Here is a 25,010-nt window from a genome sequence, read left to right on the forward strand (position 1 = left end):
AGGGACATTTAGAAAGACACTGCTATTGTTCACAGGAATTAAAACGCTTTTTCAGCCTTTTGATAACAATTTATAGTTTTGACAGGAATTTAAAATTAGAAAACCTTTATCACCATGTGGAACATGTACATACACACACTAGCTGGAGATTTCTAGCTACCCACAAGCCCGTGGTCTTATGACAGTAAGAGGTTTCCTCCTTTGATTTTGGCTTGAGCTATGTTCAAGTCATCTAATTTTTTGGTCACAAACAGTGACTCAAAGAAATATAAGCAAAGCAACAAAATATTACACTTAATGTACATATGGTCAGGTATGTATCCTTAAAAGTATGATTGTTGATTAATCTCATATGAACATAAATTTTCATCTTCACTGTTCTTATCCCCAAATTGTTTTGCTATGAAGGATCACCCCAAAGGCAAAGACATACAGCTGCTCCTGATAATTAGCGAATTGGATTTTATAAGAGCAACCTGTGTCTTCCTTCCAATAGCAGTTTTTGTGTTTCCCTGTTTTGCACAGGAGGGATCCAGTGGATGGGGATCGTACTCCTATTTGACTCAGTTCCTTCTTTCTGAACTCCCAGGCCATACCTGTATTAGCACACTGAACAGGGTTGTGGCCTGTGCGTGAACATAGTCTTGTGACACAAGATCCTTATTCATCCTCCACATTTCAATGGAGTTTTGGTCTGACTCAACATTGCACAAATAATATCCAAGCAGTCAGGGATAATGGGTCATTCTCAAATGGCAGTTTGCACAGGGCTGCCTTATTTTCAGACCTGAGAAGGTTTTACTGTTAGCTCAGCAGAGCAGTAGGGGCAGTTCAGAGCACTCTTCCAGCTTCTCCTTCCCCGTGTGGCTTAGTGAAATAGTTCTGAGGGAAAGAATTTTTGGTTCAAAGAACATGGGGAGGCATTTTGAAGATAACCTGGGAATAGGAAAAGAGTACGAAAAGTTTTGTGGAAGTAAAAGAACCTTCGTAACACTATGTACTACACCCATCCATCTAGCTAGCTATCTGGAGATGTATCCCATAATTTCTTCTGCAGAAACAGCTTCACTATCTTTCCATGCCAGTAGCATGAAGGATTTTATAAACCACCTTGCAATATCAACATGGTCCTTCCTGCAAAAATGAAGGATTTGAGGACAGGATGGACCCGTGAGAAAGGCAAGAACTAGGGAATGCACGTCCTTGGAAAAGACAGAAGGTGTGTTTCTTCTGTACTGTAAACAAACAAGACAGCTTGGGAGTGGTGGTGGTGTTGAATCATATGTTGCATGAATAAGTTTATGGGAGTGAGTTATAAGTACAAGGGGATAAAAAAGGCACACTGCAGATATGAATGATTTTGTAACATATAGTCACAAATACATTTCTTATGATAGTACACTTCAAAGGCAAGAGTTGCTTACATCTGAAAAATATCATTTGCTTCAACGGACTGGGACAGACGACACGGAAGTAATTTGTTTCTTTCAAACCTTTACCAAGTAATTTGGATATAAGCAAATGATTTTTGGTGACTGGAATGTGCATTAAGATATTGTGTGAGTAATGCCTTTCATGGAGACCCATCCTTCTGTGATAAAGAAAGACATGTCACTTTTGTTAATAAAAAGTCACTTCTGACTGCAACTGTTACTCAGTTAATTGTCACTTTCATCAGTGTTATAAAAAGAGCCAACATGTTCTCTGCTTCTCCTGAGGTCTAAACCCAGCATGTCCAGTGGAGACAAACATGATATCAAAGCGGTGAGAAGCCATATTCAATTTTGAGAAAACATGCCTATGAAACTATTCTGGTCCTGACCAAGGCTTAATCTACAGTGTGCATTTCAAGAGTATGATCTCAGAGAGCAAGAATGAAACAACATTTGTTTCTGAGGGCTTTGGATCACTAGATTGGGCACTAGAGAAGACGCTACCACACAGGAAGCGTATTCTTTATTTTGGGGAATATTTTTTGGGTGCAAAATTAAGCACAATTTTGTATTGGAGCACAGTTGTGTTTTAAATGTGTTATACTCAGCACAGTCTTCCCAATGCCGATGTTACTGGATAACATCAGTGTCAAGTGTTCTGTTGACACATGGCTTGTGCCATATACTTGTGCCAGCTTTGCCACCAGTGCTTCAGTTTAACACCATTAATGTATACTGATAAGACTCATGTGGTCTTCCAAAGGCTATTAATATAACCATGTATGGTATTCCTTACATGTAAAACTTAATAAATTTTATATAATGATATCACGATTCAGCTTAATTATGCTAGCAGGCTGTAGCAGAGCACTGTGAGAAAGATTAAAGTTATTAAAGAAACTTTCTAACCAAAAGAAGGAAATGTTAGTTTACAAGAGCCAGCTGAGATTTTGAGAGGTTGTTTTTGAATTAGTGATTTCAACATTTAGTAGAATTGTAGCAGAGTTCCTCCAAAATGACAGATGTGTGCTTTCGTCATGGAACAGCTTTCTTTTCAGGGAGGAGTATCTCCTGCCTGATCTGTTCCATTTGGGACTCACTGGAGCAGCCCTTCACTTTGGGGCTCATGTGTCAAATTAGCACTATAACATTTTGACTCTGATGTCAGTGATCTTCTATTCTTGTTCAGCCTGCTAGTGTAGCAGTGTAGCTCAAGCACGAGAAAAGAGCAACCCACCCATAAGTCTGATGCTTGGGGTGTATAGATGGGTTATGGACCGAGATTCAAGTCCCCGCTCAAACTCACATACAGGTGATTTGACTGTTGGTCTTTACTGTAGCATCTGTGTATCTTTGCTATTTGGGTTGAATCAGTGTCCTTTGAAAAGAAAAGAGAATGAAGTCCTACCTCCAAAAGTTCTTCCTTTTTGCCTGAAGAGAAACAAAAGTACTTTTTTTTTTTTTAGATTTTGTTTTTAGATTTTGAATTTCTAGACCTAAATCGTACAATTTATTTCTTTGCAAAAAACAAACCAGAAATTTCTCTTAAGTTTCCAATTCATCTTTCTCAGTGTAAAAAACCTGAGTTTTGTTTTATTTAAAACATACCCATCTCACTGGGATGCACTTACTAGGAGCCACACTATGATGTTTCTGTATATTCCCAGGATCCACTTGTCCTAGAGTCAAGAGGCTGGTTTGGCAGAGACGTTCTCAACGTAATTTCTTTCAGTAGGAAATACTCTTCTGTTTTTAGTTAAGCAGTAAGGAAGTTAGATTGAAATCCAGGCCTGAGGAAGATGTGTTGGCTGTTGAATACGTGTCACTGTAGGAAACCAAGATGTTTCAGGCCCTTTACCTAGCCAGAGGTAACATTTGTATAAGGTATGCACCTTAAACCTGGATTCTGTTGCTGTGGTTCTTCCTCATTAGGAAGTTTGCTGTTACTGCTGCAGTGTGTCTTTGAGAAGGAAAAATGAAAATGTGACCCTAACATCTGTATGACTACAAATATATTTGGTCTAAAAGGAAGTGCAAGAGCCTGGATTGCTGCAGGATATGAAAAAGATTTTGAGACACACTTTTCAGATTTTGAATGATTCCATAGACTTTTAGTTCTTTATTTAAACTGATGATAACACGGTTTTTTGTTTTAGTGTTTTGAGAAGGTATTTTTGGCTTAAATCTAAACATATTTTTAAAACACGCAACCAAATATTTTTTAGAATTTCACAGAAGTAATTCTGCATATTTATCATATTTTCCCATATTCCTTTTGTGTTAACATTTAACACATTTGTTCTGTGAGGAAACTGAAGGAATTTCTTTATACCACATCTTTATTTCAAATAATGTAATGAATAATTCAATGCGATGGAAATGAATATGTATACTGACCTCTTTAGAAATTTTCTTCTTAAATAAAATCCATTCCATATTCTCAGCTAAGGCAAAAAAAGTGGAATATTCTTTATGGCTTCTGGGAAGACACTGTTGCTGTAAAACACTGAATTATTATCTGCTTTATTCAGTGAATTGTCTGGCAGGAGATGAACCCATAGGATATATTGACTGTGTCTGGTTTCAATTTTATTTTGTCTATAAAAAGTCAAAGCTTCCTATTATCATTATCAGACAAAATAAATAAAGTGAGAGAGATAATTGTTTAATGAACTTGGAGTAACATGATTCATGCAGAATACCCTCACAGATTTTGCCAAAGCTAATAAAACTCTTTTGCACCCTACTTATTATTTTTGAAAAAGCATCAACTTTGTAAATTCTTAAGGTCATTTTTAAAACCAGTATTAAATTCCATTTCTTTCTTTGTACTCATTACTGCTTTAGTAGTTTTGACTCTGTTAATCACCATGCAATTCAAAATGAGGTGATGTAGAACCTGGATGTCATCTAGAGTAAATATTATAAAATCATGTACTTTCGTCTGTGATTCCTGGTTTCAAGTACTTTAATGCATACAAAAACCCAACAAATTACTATTTATTTATTTTTTTACACAACAGTTGGGCACTATGTCAGAATTATCACAATTTACTATATAGTTATAGGCATAAAGAACCAGAAAACTCCTTTGCTTTATCCTAGTCTATAAATGAGATTAAAACTACATTGAGGTTATATATAGTGTCATTTCTTTGCTCTGAAAACAGGTGTTATCATCTCTACAAGAACAATCTATTCTAAATATAGTAAAAATCATCACCTAATTGTTCCTTGATAAAAACTTCATTTTACTAAATGGTTGTGATTTTTATGTCTTTTTAACTAACTTATTTCAGATCAAACTTTGCCAGAATATGATGTGTGTACAATTTCCAGCAGCAAAAATATAAATATTTTCTTTTTGTGAGCAATAAAGTGAAACACTAAAATAACCTATGCTAGGTCAGTGCAAAGATTTGAGTATTCAGTCTGTGGCTAGTAGTGGACAGTTAAGAAAGCATATCACGATAATGTAAGCATATTTCCAAGCTGCATTCTCCCAACTTTCATTGAGTGTTAATGAGGCTAATGTAAGAGAACCATGAAAACTTTTGGAAATTGCTGACCTTTCCCTGTTACATTCGGGAACTTAAAGTCTCTGATTTGCCAGTCATCTCAAAATGTTATGCAAATTTCAAGGAAAAAGCAAAAAGAGTATTTTTAGAATAAAACATAAGTTTTAAAGAATTTATCGCTCTACCTGGAAACATAATGAACAAAATATAGAAAGCTAATGACAAAATAGTGTGTCTTAGTCATTTAAAATGCAATTTTGGAAAAGTGCTTATAACCCACTGGGTTTCAGAGGTATTTAGCATGTAGTTAACTACAAACACATTCATGAAATACAGATGTTCTTTTTCCTAACAATGTGATAGCTGAGGATGACTTGGATCACCTCATGTACTTCCTTCAGTTTTGAGTAAAAAACTTTAACACAAATAATTCTAGAAGTATTTGTTATAGCAATTTGAATGCAGAAAACCAATGAGTGTGTTGACAGACTATGTATGTACTGGAAACAAACACGTTCAATGACAGCTATGGGTCTGAAATAGGTGACTGCTAACATTAGCTTTTAAGATTAAACATTATGCCCTAAGGTGTTCTCAAAACCAAACTCCTTGTCCATAGAAGATGACAAGCAGGGTCTTAGGGAAGGCTGAAGGCATCTTATCCCTTGGGAGCCCACAGATTTGATCAGCAGTATAAACATAAATGTTCTGTTAACTAAAATGCTTGGATTTCAGTACTGAATTTTTATTACTGAGCAACAGCTGAATTGTCTAATGAAAAGCAAAATTAATGAGGTCTGCTTTTCTGTGGATTTTTGTCCTGTGTCCCGCACAGAAGTCCCATTCTCACTACTAATAATCTCCGGCATCCCTATTATTTTCTAAGATTCTTTGTTGTAATAGCCTGAGTTTCCCTTTTATGACCCTCAGATCTCTCCCATATGTCTAAGGGTCCTCAGAGGCAATATGTGCTCAGCATGTGTGCTTGGTTGGCTGGTCTGTGCCTTCTGATCGGCAATTGGAATAGCCAACTGCTGAGCTTCTGCTTCATCATTTCTCCCAGCAGCAACTCATCCCAGGCACCAGTTCTTCTGAAATCTTGTTGAACTTTCAATTTTGTGTGATTTCTGTCCCAGCCTCAAAAATGTTCAAAAAGTATTGCACAAAAATAAAGGACAGATGACCATAACTATTGCACAAGCTTGTTTCCTTAAGTTTTTTGACTAAAGAAAAAAAAATGTTTTGTATTTGAAGATAAAATTCTGAAATGTACTTTGAAGCCTAAATATCTTGAAAGCAAACTGAAAAAAACTGGCACAATAATTTTCTTTTCCAGCCTCAGCTTCGGGAATGGAAACAAAAAGTTAAATTGTGTTTTTCAGGTTTTTCTGGCTAACAGTATGTCATTCCCTTCTGCTCACAAAAGCTTACATATCTTATCAAACTAGTAGTGCTCTTGTAGCAGCAACAGTCTAAGTAAGATATAAGCAAGGAAAGATGTGTAGTTATTAAGTCAGGCAAAGTATCTGGAAAAACCAGCAAGCATGCAAGTCTTTCTTCAGGTTTGAAATAGAGGCACTAAACTGCACACTAAATACAGGCTGGAAACAGTAGAGTTTGGCATAATAAAATTATACTTGAAGAAATTGTTCCCAACTCTGTGCTTAACAGAAATGTACTGCTCCTCTCTGTTTTAGATCTATGAAAGCTTTGAGTGCCTGTTTGATTGTTTATTTCTTTTTCCAGACATATTAGGTGTTTAATAAAAATACATTACTTATTCATAGGAACATTCATTGCTTCGGAGATAAGTTTTATATTGCACTTCCTTGATATTCTATTTCATAAGAGCAAGGAGTTTGTTTAAAAAGAAGTTACTCCTAACAAGAAAAACAAAAGAATCATTCGTAGTCTAGGCATTTCTAATCGGAGTTTCAGTACTGTAGATCCTTATAATAGGATTCATTTTTTTGTAACTAGTATGGTGGCTTTCCTTATAATTTTTTATATTCCATTTTATATTCCTTCTGTTCCCTTTTGCTACAACTTCATTTCCTCTGGTCAAGAGAGCAAATCACTTAGTGATAGATTTTCAGTGTAGTGTAATAACATGTGTGAAGAGGGAGAAGAAAGTGTAAATGTGAAGAAGAAAAATTATTATTGTTTCAGAATAATTATATATGGTGTCTGGAGTCTATATAGAACACATATGGGAACACACAATGTTAAAAAAGCCACATATATTACATCTTAAATAGCCTATAATCTAAATAAGATAAGACAAATATAATCCAATAGAGCCGCTGTTCAAAGGGGAGTCCCCTCAGCTTGCCAGCACTAGGAAAATGGGAGAAAGAAATTCCTGAAAATCTTCTTTTAAAGGGAGACAGCTGATAACAATGAATATATCTTCTGTGAATATGAAACCATGTAGACTGCAAAGAAACATACTTTGGCTGGTATATAAATACCTATGCTCCAACTTCTGCCTTCTGGACTTTAGGGAGACAAACTGCCTGTTAGGTAGTCACTGCAGAGCATATTCTCCCTTCCTCTGAGACAAGTGCAATCACCAGTGGTGAAAGAGGATGTCAGAGAGAAACCACCGAGTGCTCTGAAAACTACAGAAGGGTATGCTAAGTGTAGACAGGGTTTATGCAGGTGAGGAACAAACTTTTGTATTTTAGGATGTATGTATGAAGCCATATATTCAAGTGAATGCCGTCAAATCAGTAGATGAGAGGTGCAGAAGTATCGTCATGGGAAAACTTGAGGAGCAGGAGCTTACACTGGAAGACTGATGTGGTCATAGCAAGATATCACCAGTGTTAGCTACAACTGGTATTTACAGGGACTTATGTAGGAAATCATCTGCTTGAGAAAGAGGATATAATGAAACAATGTGCGGGAAAGGAAAAGCCAGCTAATAGTATACTCCCATACTTCACTTTGAGTCTTCTCTGAGACTCACCACAGACTACTAAATCTCATTTCTTGCAGGCTAACCACTTTGTCCATGGGTATCACCTGATGGTCTCCGAGCTAAAAAAAAGACATGCTTATTTGAAACATTAACTAGTGTACTCAGCTGAGCGTAGCTAAATGTGGCATGTCTTCTCAGCCTCTAGTATCAGTGAGCTCCGAATACCTGCGTAGGTAGCCTAGTTAAAACAAAAATGACTTCTGAGTAGAGCGATTTCTAACATAATTCCCAGTAGGAACAACAAAATACTTCCTCCATTCTGTATTTTTTTGATCCAGTGATAAACTTTTAAGGTTCTAATTTTTTAAAATTCAATTTCTTTAGAAGTTTGCAGCTGGTATAGCTATACATCGCCAGAGCAAAGTATTAGTTGCACTGCAGCTTCACTCAGCTGCCGCATGGCCTCTGGGGAGACAGGATTTCCTCCTCAACAGATCCAACTAGTCAGGGGTGGAGCCAGGGCAATGCAATAAAGAGTGAAAGAGAGAGATGGCTGGACTTCCAGTGCTTCCATCTCACATTAGGAGTGACTGAAACGTCATGTAGAGAGGATCGATTTCTTGCCAATGTGTCTCACGGACACATTTCCCATTACCTAACTTCTAGTCCCAAGGAAGTCACTGAATTTTACCATCCTTTACAAAATACGTGCTTTCTGGAAATGTTCAAACTTATTCTTGAAAATTACTGTGACTCAATCAATGGCAGATCACATGGTTTAATTCATGATCTGCAACTGAAAGCAAATGTTGTCTGTACCATGATGGGGAGCGCAGAGGGAAAGTGACTTCCTGCAATGAAAGACAAAGGGAAACATTTGAGATTGGATAATGTCTAATCTATTCCAGAACAAGGATTGCTTTATTGTTTATTTCTTTCCTATATCTGGCAGCCACAGCTTAGTAACAGAGGGTGAATTTTTGTCACAGGCAAGAACATCATCCAATCTTTCATTTAATTTGATCAGGAAATTTTCACAAGGGTCTTTTTAAAACACTCACAGCACATCACTGTAAGAAAATTAGGATAGTTCCAGTTCTGATTTTTCATAGCTTAAGAAATATGAATAAGCTTAATCATGTTGAAATAGCTCTTCACAAGTAAAGATTACAGTTTAAAATAACTTTTATTGTTTAAAGAGAACAAAAATGGAGCTAAGACTTCTCAGGTAAGAATTAATAGTTTTAAAAAAATTAATTTTAATAAATAGGAAATTAAATTAATTACATTAAATAAAACCTCAAATTTAATGTAGCAAAATATTCACTAAAATTAAAACAACTTTAAAATCTAGAAGATACACAAAAATATAGGTCTAGGAATACCTTCTGAAGACTGCTTATACTTTTTATTTTATTGTTATTTTTCCAAGTTTAAAAATTGTATCATTTGCATAAATGGAAATAAGATCATCTGAAATGTGAGAAGAGCTGGATACCCTAAATACCTTACTGTTGTTTATTTTTCATTCTTAGAAAATAAAGTTACAGTACACACTCCTGTTCTTTGGATAGTCTATACAAATACTCCTAACTCTAAAGTTAAAGATTTCAAAACATCAAAACATATATAGATATCTTATTTCACCTCAGCTGGGTGAGAAAAAAATAACTTTGTAGTAGCCAAAATCTTAGCCAGTATGAGGTTTAGTGGACTGAGAACGAAGTAAATAAATGTTACACTTGGGGATCACGGACAGACACTGTCCTGTCCAGCAGGTCTTACATACAGAAAAGGATTTTAAACTAAAAACCTCCCTCTTTCAGTTGTGGCAGACACATGACAGCAAAGGAATGGTCCATTCTGCTTTAGAGATTAAAACATGAGCTATCATCCACAGCTAACTTGAATTCAGTGTACATTCTAGACTAATTTAAATTCTTTTTAACCTTTTATAGTGTATAGCAGAATTCTGTTTTGACTTCATTGTCGTAATAATAACTAGCTTTAACACCATATGAAATGTATTACAGAATGACTGTGTCCAGTATTTTTATTGAAGGCTGTGCAAATGCAGCATCATACTATCAATATGTTGTATTTGGAAAGTGAGTTTCAATGATAATCTCAACTGCCCTTTCAAGTATTAGCTGAACTGCACAGCACTCCAATATGGTACATGTTAGTAGACTCATTTTAGAGACAGTCAAACTGGAGTACAGAAAGCTATGATCAGTAATTAGAATGTGTTAGATAAAATATAATAGTGATTTTATTATTGTATAAAGATTCTACCAATTACAATAATTACATCTAGTTGTTTTGCCAACTCTTTTCTAGGGTTTTGGTAGCCCATCAGGTGAACACTGGCTGGGAAATGAATTTATCTTTGCAATAACAAGTCAGAGGCAATATTCTCTAAGAATTGAGTTAATGGACTGGGAAGGAAACCGGGCGTATTCACAGTATGACAGATTTCACATAGGAAATGAAAAACAGAATTACAGGTAAGAATCTTCTGAAATTCTTTTGAGTCTGCTAAGTGATAAATATTGTTCATTGTTCACTTGTTAAATGTGAGAAAGTACAATAATATGGTACTGATTTTCATCAAAAGTGAACAAAGAGGGTAAAAATAAAATAAAAAACTGATTTCTCAGTGATGGAAGGTTAAAATAAAACTAAAATACCTCAGAACAAGGGCTGCTCTATTAATTGTGCTGTATGGTAGAACAGTTTAAAAAATATCACAGAATCACAGAATCACAGAATGGTAGGGTTGGAAGGGACCTCTGTGGGTCATCTAGTCCAACCCTCCTGCCGAAGCAGGGTCACCTACAGCAGGCTGCACAGGACCTTGTCCAGGCGGGTCTTGAATATCTCCAGAGAAGGAGACTCCACAACCTCCCTGGGCAGCCTGTTCCAGTGCTCCGTCACCCTCAGAGGGAAGAAGTTCTTCCTCATGTTCAGACGGAACTTCCTGTGCCTCAGTTTGTGCCCATTGCCCCTTGTCCTGTCACTGGGCACCACTGAAAAGAGCTTGGCCCCATCCTCCTGACACCCACCCTTCAGATATTTATAAGCATTTATTAGGTCCCCTAATATAAATATAAAACTTTTAGCATATCTGAGACCATCAGAACTCAAATCTGATTGAATGGAAAAAGGATATGGATTGTTCATTACAACTAGAAGGATTTCTACCGTAGAAGCATAAAAATGAAACAACTGATGTGGGCAGAAAAAACCAAAAATGTTAAATCATCTAATATTTTCAGACTAAAAAATCAGTGTAAATCAAGGGGGAAAATAGAATTCTGGATCTTGTTGTGAGGACATAAAACACAAAACAAAGTGTTAGGTACTGGACAGCCTTGATTCATCGTCATAATCAGCACACCATTTATATAGTTTGAAGAAGACAAAAAAAAGAAACTTTTTCCAGTATATTTTTCTTCCTTTTTTTTAAGATAACAAAGTAGGAAACTGCTAATTAAAAAAAAAAAGAAACCAAAAAATAAACAACTTGGAGATACAAGAGATATGGATGACTTAAGTGGTTTAATTTTATATTTTTTTTTAATCATTGCTTCATCTGAACAGACAGTGCAATGCTAGATAACATGTGAAACTAGGCTGGTATTCAGATTTTTAAATTCAAGTAACTTTATTGTCAGAAATGCTGATTGCTTCCATTCCCCATGGACCTCCAGAGAAATGGAAGTGAGAGCAATTTACTCATTCGGCCCAGATGGGACACATAGTTGTGCCCTGTCCTCTGGGTTTTGTCAGAGGGCACTACTGTATAGTGTAGAAGTGCAAAAGCTACATTTGCAAGCAATCTGTATGAGTTTAGCTCCTGCATAAAGCAAGGCCTGTCCCATAGCACACAAAGGATAGCTCTGTCCTCCATTGCCTCCAGCAATGCTGTGCCTGGCATGGCCTATGGTACGCCATTTCCCCAGATTCAGGAAGGTAGAGTACCCATTCTGAGGCACTCTTAGGCAAAGAATAAATATAAGTAAAGGAAATGTTTTCAAAACAGAGACTCAAAGTGTTTGTACAAAAAGTAAAACCAGCAGTGTAAAAGTGGATAATGCAGGGCCTTAAACATCAGTAGAAGAGGATGTTCAAAAAGGTGAGGAAAAGATGGGACAAATAGTTTTCAAGTGAGGAAAAATGCCAAAGGACAGAGTTAGAAATAGCTCTTGAAATTACAATGAAAATTGGAGAAGATGCTAGGAGTATTACTCAGAGGGTGAATGAAGATGACTGAATTTTCTAACAAATCCAGTGTCTTTTTTCTCCTGTTTATTCCGTACTGAATAGGGACACCATGCGTTGTTGAGGAATCAGAAGGATGTCAAAAATTTAACTTATGTTAAAGCTTATGTTAAGGGAAGATTACTTTTCAGGAGTCATACGTGTTTGTTCACAGCAGAATAGCAAAAGAATTTCTTGTTTTGTTTCAAAATGTTAGACTGTGTTTGTAGTAAGATAGTAGAGCAAGTGGGAAACAAGGGATTTCTTCCTATCATAAGTCCATGTGACGTGTGGAGAGGCAAGGAGTTTTCGTGAAGGGCTGCACCATTGTCCCACCAACAGTCTGAGAACTCTGCTGTGGACTGTGACCTAAGACTGCCTCAGGTGCTAACTACCGACCAGGACATGGGCTTAAGAAAATACGTATGGTCACCTATATATATGTAATTGATTGTCCTTTCCCTGGCACAGTTTTAGCCTGATCCAAATAGCACTTTCCCAGGGAATTCCTGAACACAACTGTGGGATCGCATGGAGCAGGGACTTTTTCCAATACACACTGTGAGCAAGTCTGTGTTAGTTTGTCAGGGAAGAAAGTCTAGCCATACATACATGAATAGTGGTGTGCCACTAACTTTGAAGGCCAAAGAGCAAACCCTAGCCCAAGATTTAAACTTTATTGAAATTTTGATATGTCTTTTGTCATCTGTAATAAATTTTGCCTCAAGCAAAGAGCCTTTAAAGGACTTGGGCATAGGATTTGTTTCTCTGCCTTGCATGAGAACACTGACACATGGAGATTTCTTAAATATATTGGGTTTAATACATTGATGGACAGCAGAATAGTCCTCGAAAATCATTGTGAATCAGTCTAGGACTCCAGGATGTCTATATGAACAGGGAAAAGTTTAGGAAAGGAAACACACTTTCATTAGAAGAAACTGAGATCTTTTGGCAATATAAACAATATCTTCTAAACATGGAAACAGTGGTGAAAACCGATCCATGAAAATTCTTCTTGCTGAACAAGAAAAACAAAAGAGATGTATTTCAAAAGTGTAGAAATTAAATCAGAAAGAGTGTACAGACCTCAAAAAATATATTGTTGAGTAACAGGGATAAATGCTGCTATCCATGTTCAAGTCACCTTTCCACAAAAGTCTGGATTTTGACTTGGGACTAATGATTGCCGTTTTGGTTCCTGTCCTCCTCCATAGTCTAATTAAGGGCCAGAATGAGCTCTACTCATGCTGTGTGGCCTCCTTACGATACAACTGAAGTTACTCTGTATAGGGAGGGAAGAATCAGTTCCATTCATATTATTCTGGTATAAAAAGAGAAGGAAACATGAAGAGGTAAAAAGACTCTGCCCATCTCTGTTGGCCCTTAGGGTTTCAGATGAGTAGAACAAATTTGTGAGATTGAATTAATAGATGATCAAATTCAGAGATTCTGCTAGTATTTCTGCTCAAACATATCTGAATATTTAAAGAAAGTAACATGATGACAGTTCTGGAAATAATGAAGTGTAAGCCACATGCAAATATAAATTGTTTTTCATGCCTGACAAATGCATTAGTGCCTGGTCCAGACAGATATATGTCCAACAAACATTTTGCCAACGAAAATTATGTTGGACTCTTTCAGGAATTATTACAAGAATGCATCCTATGACATAAAACCTCTTTATTTTTCTTGCCAGCATCACTATCTGGTATAGAAGCAACTCCAGAAGGCAGGCCAAATAAAAGGCTGATTATTGAGTCCTAAACAGCTGGCTACCCTTCAAAGAATGCTGTTTGCTCCTTATCTGAGGAGTTGCCATTAAGAATTTAAATGATTCCTCTGAAGTTGGAAACCACATTTCCCAGCCTTCTGCGCTTAGTGCCTTTCCTTCACAATTGTCAGGCATTTGCCATGTTTGCTTTCAATACCTCAAACACGGAACAACACACCTTCTCAAAACTTCGTTTGCTGTTTATTTGAAATAATTTTGCCAAACAAACCAGATATTCTCTTATTTTGGAAGCTGTTAGGAGTTTTTTACTACTGACCCTCATTAAATGTTGCTTCTTCAAGACTGTTTGCAAAAAATAGGAATTGTAGGCTGGCTGTACTCTACATTAGTTTCAAATAATACTAGTTCATTAAGAATTAATAACCAGTAGAGAGACGAGTTTCCAAGCTGGTCTGGGCAGTAGATCAAGGAGATCTGAAATAGAGAAAGGATATTGAAATGAAAGGAGAAGCTCAAGAAAAGGAACAGCTTTCATTTATGCTACGACAGTGCCTTGTACACTTGGAAGACACACACACAAAAAAAGAAGGTTCCAGGTCTCACATATGAATACAGTAAAATTTAAAAAAAAAGAAAAGAAAAGAAAAGAAAAGAAATACCATGAAGTGATAAAATGTGTCTGAGAAAATATGGAAAACCATTTTCATGCTTTTTATCCAAAATCCAGCCCCAACATTATGCAAAGTTCAATTCAGTCTGGATAAGTCCCAACTGGTGATTTCAGAAGGGTTCTGGTTTTTCTCTGGGCTGTTTGTATTCTCTTTACTACTTTTTATTAGCCTAAAGAATCTGTGATTAAAAAGAGTAATGTAGAACACATGTATGTTAAAAATATTCTTATTTCTCTTTCAAAATGACACAGCTCCAAAAAGGTTGCTGGGAATGTGGAATAAAATCTATTTATCCCAGATGATGAGTTGATAGAAGAAAGTTGAGATGAAAAGGTGGATACTGAAGCAGTAAATGTATAAAGATAAATGATAACTGAAACAGGAAAATCCATGTTGCACCACATCTAAAATCTTCAATAGCGCGGAAGTATCAAAGTGATTAATTTCCTTTAGAACATCTTTAGACTTCTTATCTACACAAAGTGATTACACAGATGGCTGTCTGTAAATATGATGAAAACTGTCTCTGCCCATCTCTTTGCAAGTCTTGCACCGTGGCAAGTAAAATCTCCACAGAGTAAGAAGAGTCCGATCTTGCAAGCTCCATTTAGAACAGCATTTCTTAATATGAGTTAAAGGAATTATTCATAGAACTATAAAAACGTAAGTTAAAAGAAACTTTAAACGTAAGTTTAAAGAGAAGACACATAGCCTCTCCTCTTTTCCTGTGCAAACTCTACCTAGCTGACTCTTGATAGTCTGTTGACATCGCTTGGTGTTCTTAGGAGCTGTACAGATATGACACCCTGCTGCTCTGACTGTGTCCTCAGACCCTCCAGAATTAAACAGGAAAAGTAACCATATGTTGGGATTTCAGGCACCACACTTCATAATCCCACATATTAGTTAACATAAGCAGATATACTGATGCTGGATTTTGAACAGGAGCAATTTCAGCCTGCACACACATCTGGTTTTGCTACTCATAATACAGGAGCAGCACTTCCAAGCAAGACATGGGATGGAGAATGGGGGAAATAGAATGTTTATTTGGCTGAGCTATTTGTCCCTTAGAGAGGATGAATATACCCTCATATCCCTATGACAATGTATTTCAGTATTTAGTCATTCTTTTATTTAGAAAAGCTTTCCAACACACATTGACTCACTGCGTTTGGTCCTATCTGTGAGGAATATGGCTGAATGATGAGGCAGTGCTGCTGAGGTGAAAAAGACTGGGATTGCTGTAGGTATAGGTGAAAACTAATGATGGACAAAGAGCATCCTAACTTCTACGAGTGAATCATGTACTTCAGGTGATGGCTGACCTTTGATAGTTAAAATTAAGGAAAACAGTTTTTATATTAGAGCCAGCATAGGAAAGAGATTACAAAATCTTTTAAGAACATGAAAGAGAGCATAGATACATTATTAATGGAACAAGCAAAAGAGAAGTTGACAGGAGAAGGTCAGTTGTGCAGAGAAGAATCAGATGTATGGGTCCGAAGAGGCAAGAAGTTGATGGAACTTTTTGCAAACAGGAGGGACAATCATTGAAATTATTCAAATCACTTCAAACCACTGACAAGGCCCTGTGATTCATACAAATCTAGGTAGCACAGTTTCCAGGTTCTCCAAAATACAGTTAATCTCCAGGCTTTACTTTGGGAAATCAGATCAATTGTTGAATGTAAACTAACAATTGTCAGAATTTGTGGGAACTGGCAGCGGAGAGATTTTAGTTCACTGAGTAGAATCATAGGATCATACATTTGTAGAATCATAAATTCATAGAATAGTCTGGGTTTGAAGGGACCTTTAACAGTAATCTACTCCAACCCCCCCTGCAATGAGCAGGGACATCTTCGACCAGATCAGGTTGCTCAGAGTCCTGTCCAACCTGGCTTGGAATGTTTCCAGGGATGGGGCATCTACCACTTCTCTGGGCAACCTGTTCCAGTGTTTCTCCCACCGTAAAAAAATTTTTCTTTAGACCTAGTCTAAAACTATGCTCTTTTAGCTTAAAACCATTACCCCTTGTCCTATCACAACAGGCCCTGCTAAAAAGTTTGTCCCTATCTTTCTTATAAGCACCCTTTAAGTACTGAAAGGCTACAATAAGGTCTCTGCAGAGTACTGGATTTATTAGCTCTTGTTTGTTTAAACATCTGTATATTTAGTATCAGCAATAGTATTACTTCTCTCTATTTTCTTGGGCAAACTAGGTAGGTAGCCTGGAGCCAGAGGCCTTGATGTAATGTTAATCTTTGATTTTTTTAAGGTGGAGACTATTGATTTTTTTAGTCACTATTGTTGAACTAATGCTGGAATTTGTTGCAAAAATTTCTCAATTTTCTTTTGTGTAAAGTAGGGAAAAAAATATTTTTTGTACAGTCTTTTGAATTGTACCAGTGAAAATGCTGTAATAGATAGAAGGAAATATTATTTGAGAGTGTGAATTCTGTGAGAACATCTGGTTTTGTTATCTTTATTTTGAAAACATATTCCACAGACTATTGCTGTTTCAGCAGGAGGACATTAACCGGCCATTGTGACTTTCCTCAGTGTACAAAACCTCATTTTTAAATAATGGTGTGGTTCTTCGTTATTACCCAGGCTTTTCAGTGATACATTTGCCATAAATAACATATTTTCTTCTTGTGTCATGTTAGTAGTTTAGCTAGAACAGGGAATTAGCCTGACTTATGTACATTTTTCTGAGCTATATGCTTAGCTTCTTCTGAGTTATTACAATAAACCTTCAAAGGAACCATTATCACACGAGAAAGAAAAATTATGGTGTAGGTCCCATAGAAAATTTGTAGCAAAGCGAGGAGACAAACATAGATCTTCTCAGACCCAGTCCTGTGCCCAGACCCCAGTAATTTTCTTGCCAAATATGAAAACTACAGAATAACTTAAAAAAAAGACATGGTGCAAAAATCTAAACCCATAGGAATTCACTTTTCTTTGGAAGCTTGAAATTCAATTTGCAGATCTACTTCAGAGGAAATATCGATGCAAAGTCCTATTAACAGATAGAATGACATCTGTGGTATGCACATGTTCTGTGATTTGAAAATATATTTAATATTTTTTTCACTAAACGGTAGTATAAAATGGATAACGTAAAAATATTAAATGTATCTATGTATATATAAATATCTGACTGAAATAACTTTATTCTATTTAAGAACAATGTCAGTCCAATAGTATTTCATGAAGTCTAAATACTGGAAGTGGAGGGATTCAACCTGATGCCCATCAACCAGAGGTTTTTCTGGAATCAAGCCAGTGTTGCTATATTATATCAGTGACTAAAGCTCACTGGCAGTCCATGCGCTATCTCCAAATGTAAGCAGAAATTAAATATAACATTTTCTCTGATGAGCTGAAAGTTGATGCAAATATACTCATGGAGTTTATGAATAATAAAATTTAACTTGTATACTAGACGTCCATAGCAGATCATTTCCCACCTCTGACTACATAAATCTGATTAGTAGTTCACTATACAATAACCGTGACTATCCTGAAGGAGGAACAGAGGTTTTCTTCTTCTGAGTTATGGAATATGATGAGGATGCATATATACTGAATACTGTAAAGCAGCGACTGAGTAGAGAAACGGAGGTGAATAGTGAGAGAGAATGATGGGAATGGGTAGAAGAGGGAGGATGTGCAGCTCCTGAGGGGGAGAGGAGAGGGCTCTGTTGGATAATGGATTACAGACCAGTGGAGCACTTTCCCCCACCACATGTCCATTTTGGAGGGAAGTTGGCTGGGGACCAGGGGGGCGGTTGTCACCACCAAAGCATTTTTCGCTTGTATTCCCTTCAAGAAGTGAGAAAACAGATTTGTTTTCGCAAAGTAGGCCCTCCATGAAGTGGTGTGTAATTCTTTGTTATCTCCCTGAAACTTCATAACTGATAGCTCTGCAAAATCTAGTGACTGTCTGCCATGGTTGAGTGAAGAAAGAGCACAGGCTGCAGCCATGAAAGCACAGCAGTACCAGACCCAGATATAACACATATTTGATATAATTTTATATCTATCCGTATGAAGTATAATAATTGATTTTCCAAGAGCTACAAATTATTGCTACCAATGAGATCTTGTAACAACATCATTCACTGAACTGTCTCTTTTGCATGACAGAAAGACATTGATGATTACATTTCTTAACTTATAACTTAAATATCTTTAAAAGTGAGAAATTTAATTTGGACTTCTATTATGTGGTTCACTATAAGTACCATGCCACAAAGGGTTCCATATGCAGAAGATGTATTGTTTCCTCTGAGTCACAGTTTTCATTGGTAGCCTTCTTAAACACTTCCATGTAAAATTAATGCTGCTGTTTGTCTTCAGGTCCTTTTGGTAAAGAGTATCTACATACTCAGGTACAGTAATACAGTTTGAAGAGTATAAACCTCTTAACCTTTCTAAATCAATTCATCACAGTGGTGAACTGCATTTCAGGTAATATGAAAATGTCTTTTTTTTAGAAAGTCAAAAGCCAATTCATATATGTAAAGTCAGCCTAGAAATTATACAATTTATCAGACAGTATCTGTTAAAAAAACACCATTAAAAGCCCGTAACATTTCTTTTTGTGTTTTATCTTCATCACAAATAACACTAGAGCTCTTTACTGCACCAATATCAAGGATATGAAGGGAAGCCAAAAGAGGTGTTCCATAAACTCAGGAAAATCTTTACTTGAGATTTTAGAAAAGTACTGGCATAGAAGCTTTACAAGGTACGCACTGTTGGTTGTATGGCAGCGTTCCTTTCTGGGAGGAAAGTAAAGCTTCCAGCATGAGTTATTCAGAATATGTCTGATACAACAATGACCTAACAATTTTATTCATCAATAAAAGGTAGATATTTATTAGTCTATTTGCATTACTAGATGTTTCAAGCCCTCTCTAAATTGTTGCTATCTTCAGTCCAGCCTTTCTCTATTGTTTTCACTCAACTGATTAATTTTAAATTGCCTTCTCCAGATTGATACATGTTCTTCACCAAAACTGGACTACTCTTCTTCATATACTCACTTCACTTACCTGCAGAATCCATCTTCTAGGGGTTTTTGATAGGTTTTTGAAAAGAAACTTTTAATAATTAAGTTTGATTGTGCTCTTATATTTCTAGAAACTTTTATTTCCTTTGGTATTTCAGGGCTTTTCAAACACATAGCTGGAGAGAAGCTTGTTTTTAAGTATGTTCCACCACAGTTATCGCTATGGGACGTAGTGGGCATGTCATTATCTCCTCCTCCAGGCTCCTAGATTCATTTTTTATGAAAAGGAAAATATATGAGTAAGAACAAAAGTATCTTCTTTTCTCATAAATCTTATCTACAATAAAATAAACACATCAGTTCAAAATACCGATTGCTTGAGGCAAGAAAAAAAGTAATTTGTAACAATTTACTAGACTTCGACATCATCCTGGATTTAATGAATTTAAGTGCTTATTCAAAAAACAAACGTGGTTTCCTACAAGTAGGCAAGATAAAGATTTTCAGTGCTAACATTAAAGCTGTTGGGCCCTAGAACAGACTGCGGGACCCTAGCTGAGACACTCGATTCTCTGTACGTGCCTGGGGAGAGATAAGCTGCTTAGACAGAAGCCAAATCAGGCAACACGCAGAGCAGAGAGCTGCCTACAGGTAACCATTAGGAAATTCTGAAAATAGCAAGGCATCCATTTATATCCACTGATGGTTCACAGCCCACAGCCGGAAGGTAGGAGACAATGTCCTGTCTTACTCAGAAAAGAAATGAAAGACCTTGGGTTAATGCCTTCATTTGCCAGAGGGGATCCAGTTTTTGCTTCCCAAGAGAAAGCAGCAATCCATGCTTCAGGGGAACAGCATTGTCGATAAAGCTCTGATACTGTGCAGGAAAGAGTTCTACTGAATGAGTAGGTACCGGGTCGCTTGTCAACGAGGTGCAAGAGGGAATTCTAAGATTACACTCCCTGCTCTGTGGATTATGTCTCATTTCCAATTAAATAGGCTTTGATTAAATGATGGAAATGTTATGAACCAGTGAGGATTATTCCTGAACTCTGAACACTGTACAAACAATTCTGCTACAGACTTACACTTGTACTCCCTCTAAGGCTCAGTGAATCTTGAACAATTTTTTGCAGCAGGACACATGTTGCTGGTTATGGCACAGTTGTGAGGGAAGCTTTGTGGTTATAAACCCTTCTCTTGCTGAGTGAATAGAAACCACAACTCCTTCGTGGTGGGTAACCACTCAGATCTGTAAGCTGCTACATAAAAAGTGGAAAGTAACAACCACTGGTAGATCAGCTATTATTACCTGGTGAGGTTCTCTACAGACAAAAAATTCAGCAGACTCGTGTGAGGATAATATCATGCAAAGTAAGAACAGCATAGTGAAATCCCTGCTGAGGGCTACTGTACAGGCATACAAATCCAAGAGAACTCTTTAATGTATGTGTGTATTGGCAGAAAAAAATATCTATGTAAATTCATTAGTGATCTTACTTGTTACATATCATAGCTCAGTGGAGGTTTTACCAGCTATTCCTCAGCTATCAGGGACAGGCAGAGCATGACGGGGCACCTAACAGAAAGATGCAAAGGTTTTTATAGGGTAATGGATGCTTTTTTTCTTCTCCAGTGTAAAACGACTACTCTCATCTTGTATTACCTTTGTGAGTACTGTATGTTGTTATTCTTTTTGCACAGTGTTGCTGTCTTTTAAGCTTCTGTTGCTTTGTGCCACCTCTACATGTTTGTATTAAGAATGTCAAACAAGTGTTTTAACAAAGTTTATAAAATCCTGGTGTGAATGAACCTCACTGTCCCCAAGGTAAGAGCTCCCAGTTTTGTCAGTAACAAGACCAAGAAGAGCTATGTCTCTATAATTTACTTCCATCAAAGCATTTACAAAGAGCTTAAACCTACTGATGTTTGTATTAGTGTAGAATTCATTATGGAAACCAGTAACATTGTTTCTTCGTCTCCACTGGGCTTTGACATGAAAATGTTCCTGAATAAAAGAAGCTTGTAAGCTGAGACACTTCATATTTCTCATCCATGAGGAATTTTTTTTATATCAGAACTGTATCCAGACATCTCTAAGATCAGATGGCATTTCACAGGATCACAGGATGTTAGGGATTGGAAGGGACCTCTGTGGGTCAGCTAGTCCAACCCCACTGCCGAAGCAGGGTCACCTAGAGCAGGTTTCACAGCACCGCATCCATGCTATCCAGAAAGTGGACATAAGTGATGTGGTATTTGCCTCTATTTCTATTAAAAAAAATAAATAATACAATAGCTAATTTTAAATGTTACAATAATTTATCAGCAGTTGAGTATTCTTGTTGTCACTTTTTCACTGTTTAAATCGACTTCTTTCTTGTATAACATGATAAGTGTTAAAACTCTACAACTTACAATGGTTATCAGAATGTAGATTAGCATAGTGAAAATTTGTGTACGAAGTGTAAGAGAGATGTGAAAGGACATGTTAAAAGTTATAGATAGATACAGCATCACAGTGTGAACTTTTAGACTTTCATTAATGTTTGCTAATCACTGATCCGTTGGTGATTTCGGATTGCAACGTAATGAATCTGTAAGTTTGAGGGTGCAAACAGTAAAGGACTGAGAGTAACACAAAAGTAAAATGCAAAATGAGAAAAAATATTGGATTACAAAAGATCTGTGTGTTAGACGAGTTTCTTTAGTGCGGATTCCATGGCTGTATCACTTCTCAGTATTACCTGTTAATATTGGGAAGTGAAGTATATTTTCAGGATCTAAACTGAGGTCTAGCTCAAAATGTTTAACCTAGACATTAGTCTTGTCATAACCTTGATGAAAACTGAAGGAAATGACATTTCCAAATGCCAGTCCAGAAAAGGCTGAAATGTGTATACAAAAAATGAAATGTGTCTCTGATTTCAATTAGAAAAATTGCATTTTTCCTGTGGGTGACCAAGATCTCCATCAGACTGAACTTGACCACTAAGTGTTTACAAGATTATGATTAATTTATTTAGCATTAGTGACAATATCTCCAGATTAAAAAAATTGTGCTTGTTGGAGAGTTTTCCAAACTGTCCACAATTTTCACCATTAGCCAAAAAGTTCAAACTTAAATTCTTCACAATGCAGAAGCAAATAAGAATGGGACCTGGAGGGCCCCTTTGTACCATTTTTAACAAAGAGATTCGCACTGTCTGTGCCCATATAGCTGTTGACTTTCTGCCCAATCTCTGAGCTAAATAGAAGCTTTGGTAGACCTGTCAGGGTGGCATCGAGCCCAAGTTAATATATCCTGCCCTTGAGTGTCGTGCTTCTTGCGACAGTACAGCTTCCAACCAGGATGGAGTGTGGGCAGAATGAGCTCATGTCTGCTCAGAGACCCAACAGAGCAAGCTTTCATCTGCCTGCAAAAAAACACGCAGAAATTCTTAGAGTGACCCTTCTTTAATCTAGTATGTTCGTGGTTAAAATCTCTGAAGTCTGTTACCAACTGCCCAGCCAATCAAGTCCAGGATTTTTTTTCCCCCTTTTATCATTAACAGCTCGACAGGCAAGTGTTTCTAGAGCCTGATTCTGAGAACACTGTCTACACTGATTCACTATATTTTCAGGATAATACCAGCAAAGTGGTGTGGTATTTTCTGTGAGTTCACTTCTTTCATGCGTCAAAAAGTCAAGTGTACCTGTGGTTCTCGGAGAGAGTTTGGGAAAGGGAACATCCCAGATTTTTCCAGAGTTATTCATTGCATCAATCTTTAAGAGTTTATTGTAGTTTTATTGTTGTGTTTTGGGTTTTTTCCCAATCAAATGGAAACGCACTTGATTTTGCTCTGTCTCTCTCTAAATTAATGGTAATAAAAAGTTATATTACTCATTATATTGTCCACAGCAGCAATGCAGCAGATGAGTTAGAGAACAAAGCAGAGGTGTACATCGTGTCTGAAGAGCTACTGATTTACATAAACCTACAAACAGATAATAACTTTGAACATCAAAGCACAAAAGTATTGTGGTATCCGATGCAGTGTACTTTTTGTTGTTTGGTTGGTCTGCAAAGCTTAAAAAAACCTTCTTTGTTGTCATGGAAGAAGGAGGTACTCAGTAACAATGGAAGTCTAATTAGAAAAAGACAAACCAGTGCCTGGTGCTATGTGCAGTCTAGTCTCCAGTCTTCTGTTTCATCATATACTAGAGGCCAATATGTTTTCAATTTCAAATCAGTGCTGGAACAGCTCACGACGCTTGACTCAAGTGCACATGCACCGTTTTTGTTCTATTTTCTTTTATTTAGCATTATAATTCAGTTGCACTGAAGTAAAACCTCTTTGTATGAATCTCAATGCCATTTGAACCAAAGAAGTCATTATTGTGAATCACAGCTCTTACAAGGTCATGACCTGGGTTTTTAGGGGAGAAAAAAACATGTAAGAAAAGCTGATCCCTGTTAGCCTGGTCAGTGTGGCACCAGCCAAGAACTTGGATCATAAATGAGCGACAGTCAGTGAACCTTTCACTCATATATGACTGTTTATCGGCCACAAATGACGCCAAGGGAGTTGAAATATGTTTTAGCAGTCTGTTTATATTTTTCTACAGAGGTCTTAGTGCCACATAACTCATTTTGGCATTTTTTTAACTTATTTGGCATTATTTAAACTTATTTAATTTTGCATTAAGGAAACCAAGCAAACACAGAAGCCAATATTTATTTTTCAGATAACTATAAAAATTTCACAGATACTCTCTGTGCACCAGTCCCTTTGATAATTTGTTACCTTTTCCTAGATACTTGCCCTTATAATGAAAGCCTAACCTTTGTATGATAATGGAGATAAAGGCCAGAGGATGAGTGTAGCATGTTGTACAGTACAGCCGCTAACGAGTAAAGGGATCAAGCCAGACCTGTTGCATATTATTCAGGCTGGAGGTGGGACATGATTGACTATATAAGTATTTTCATTCTACATCGCATTTTCAGTATCATAAATGTTTAATCAAAAAATTGTCTACTTGTTGTTGTGAATGATGCTATATAAATAAGAGAAGCATTTGCTTTCTCTTACCCACCTTTTTCTTCTTTGCTTTCCTCTTCTTTCATTTCCTGACTTTTTTTAAAGTGTACTTAGGCCCTCATTCAGAAATGCACTTAGGCAATTTTTTTCGTCTTAATCACTTACTAGGTTCTTTGCTGAGGCAGGGCCACCAGAACTCTCACTGAAGGTCAAGTCACTCTTGTTTCATTATCATAGCACACTCTTTCAGATGACATCAAAATGTAAAAAAAAAATTAATTTTTGCTATAGGACAAGGAGTAATGCCTATAAACTAAGCGAGGTTAGGTTTAGACTAGATATAAGGAAGACATTTTTTACCACGAAGGTGGTGAAACCCTGGCACAGGTTGCCCAGAGAGGTAGTGGAGGCCCC

The 25,010-nt window shown here is 36.8% G+C and overlaps 1 protein-coding gene across 2 annotated transcripts in view; it reads left to right on the top strand.

Annotated features, from left to right (window-relative positions):
• ANGPT1 (angiopoietin 1) overlaps positions 1-25,010 on the top strand; it is a 172,930-nt gene that overhangs the window by 124,941 nt on the left and 22,979 nt on the right. For both annotated transcript variants that reach the window (XM_075415679.1, XM_075415680.1), the window contains exon 7: positions 10,215-10,381. In XM_075415679.1, coding sequence (XP_075271794.1) covers positions 10,215-10,381 — 167 coding nt within the window. The remainder of the gene's footprint in view (positions 1-10,214; positions 10,382-25,010) is intronic.

The sequence above is a fragment of the Opisthocomus hoazin genome, chromosome 3, assembly GCF_030867145.1.
Source record: "Opisthocomus hoazin isolate bOpiHoa1 chromosome 3, bOpiHoa1.hap1, whole genome shotgun sequence".
Taxonomy (NCBI): domain Eukaryota; kingdom Metazoa; phylum Chordata; class Aves; order Opisthocomiformes; family Opisthocomidae; genus Opisthocomus; species Opisthocomus hoazin.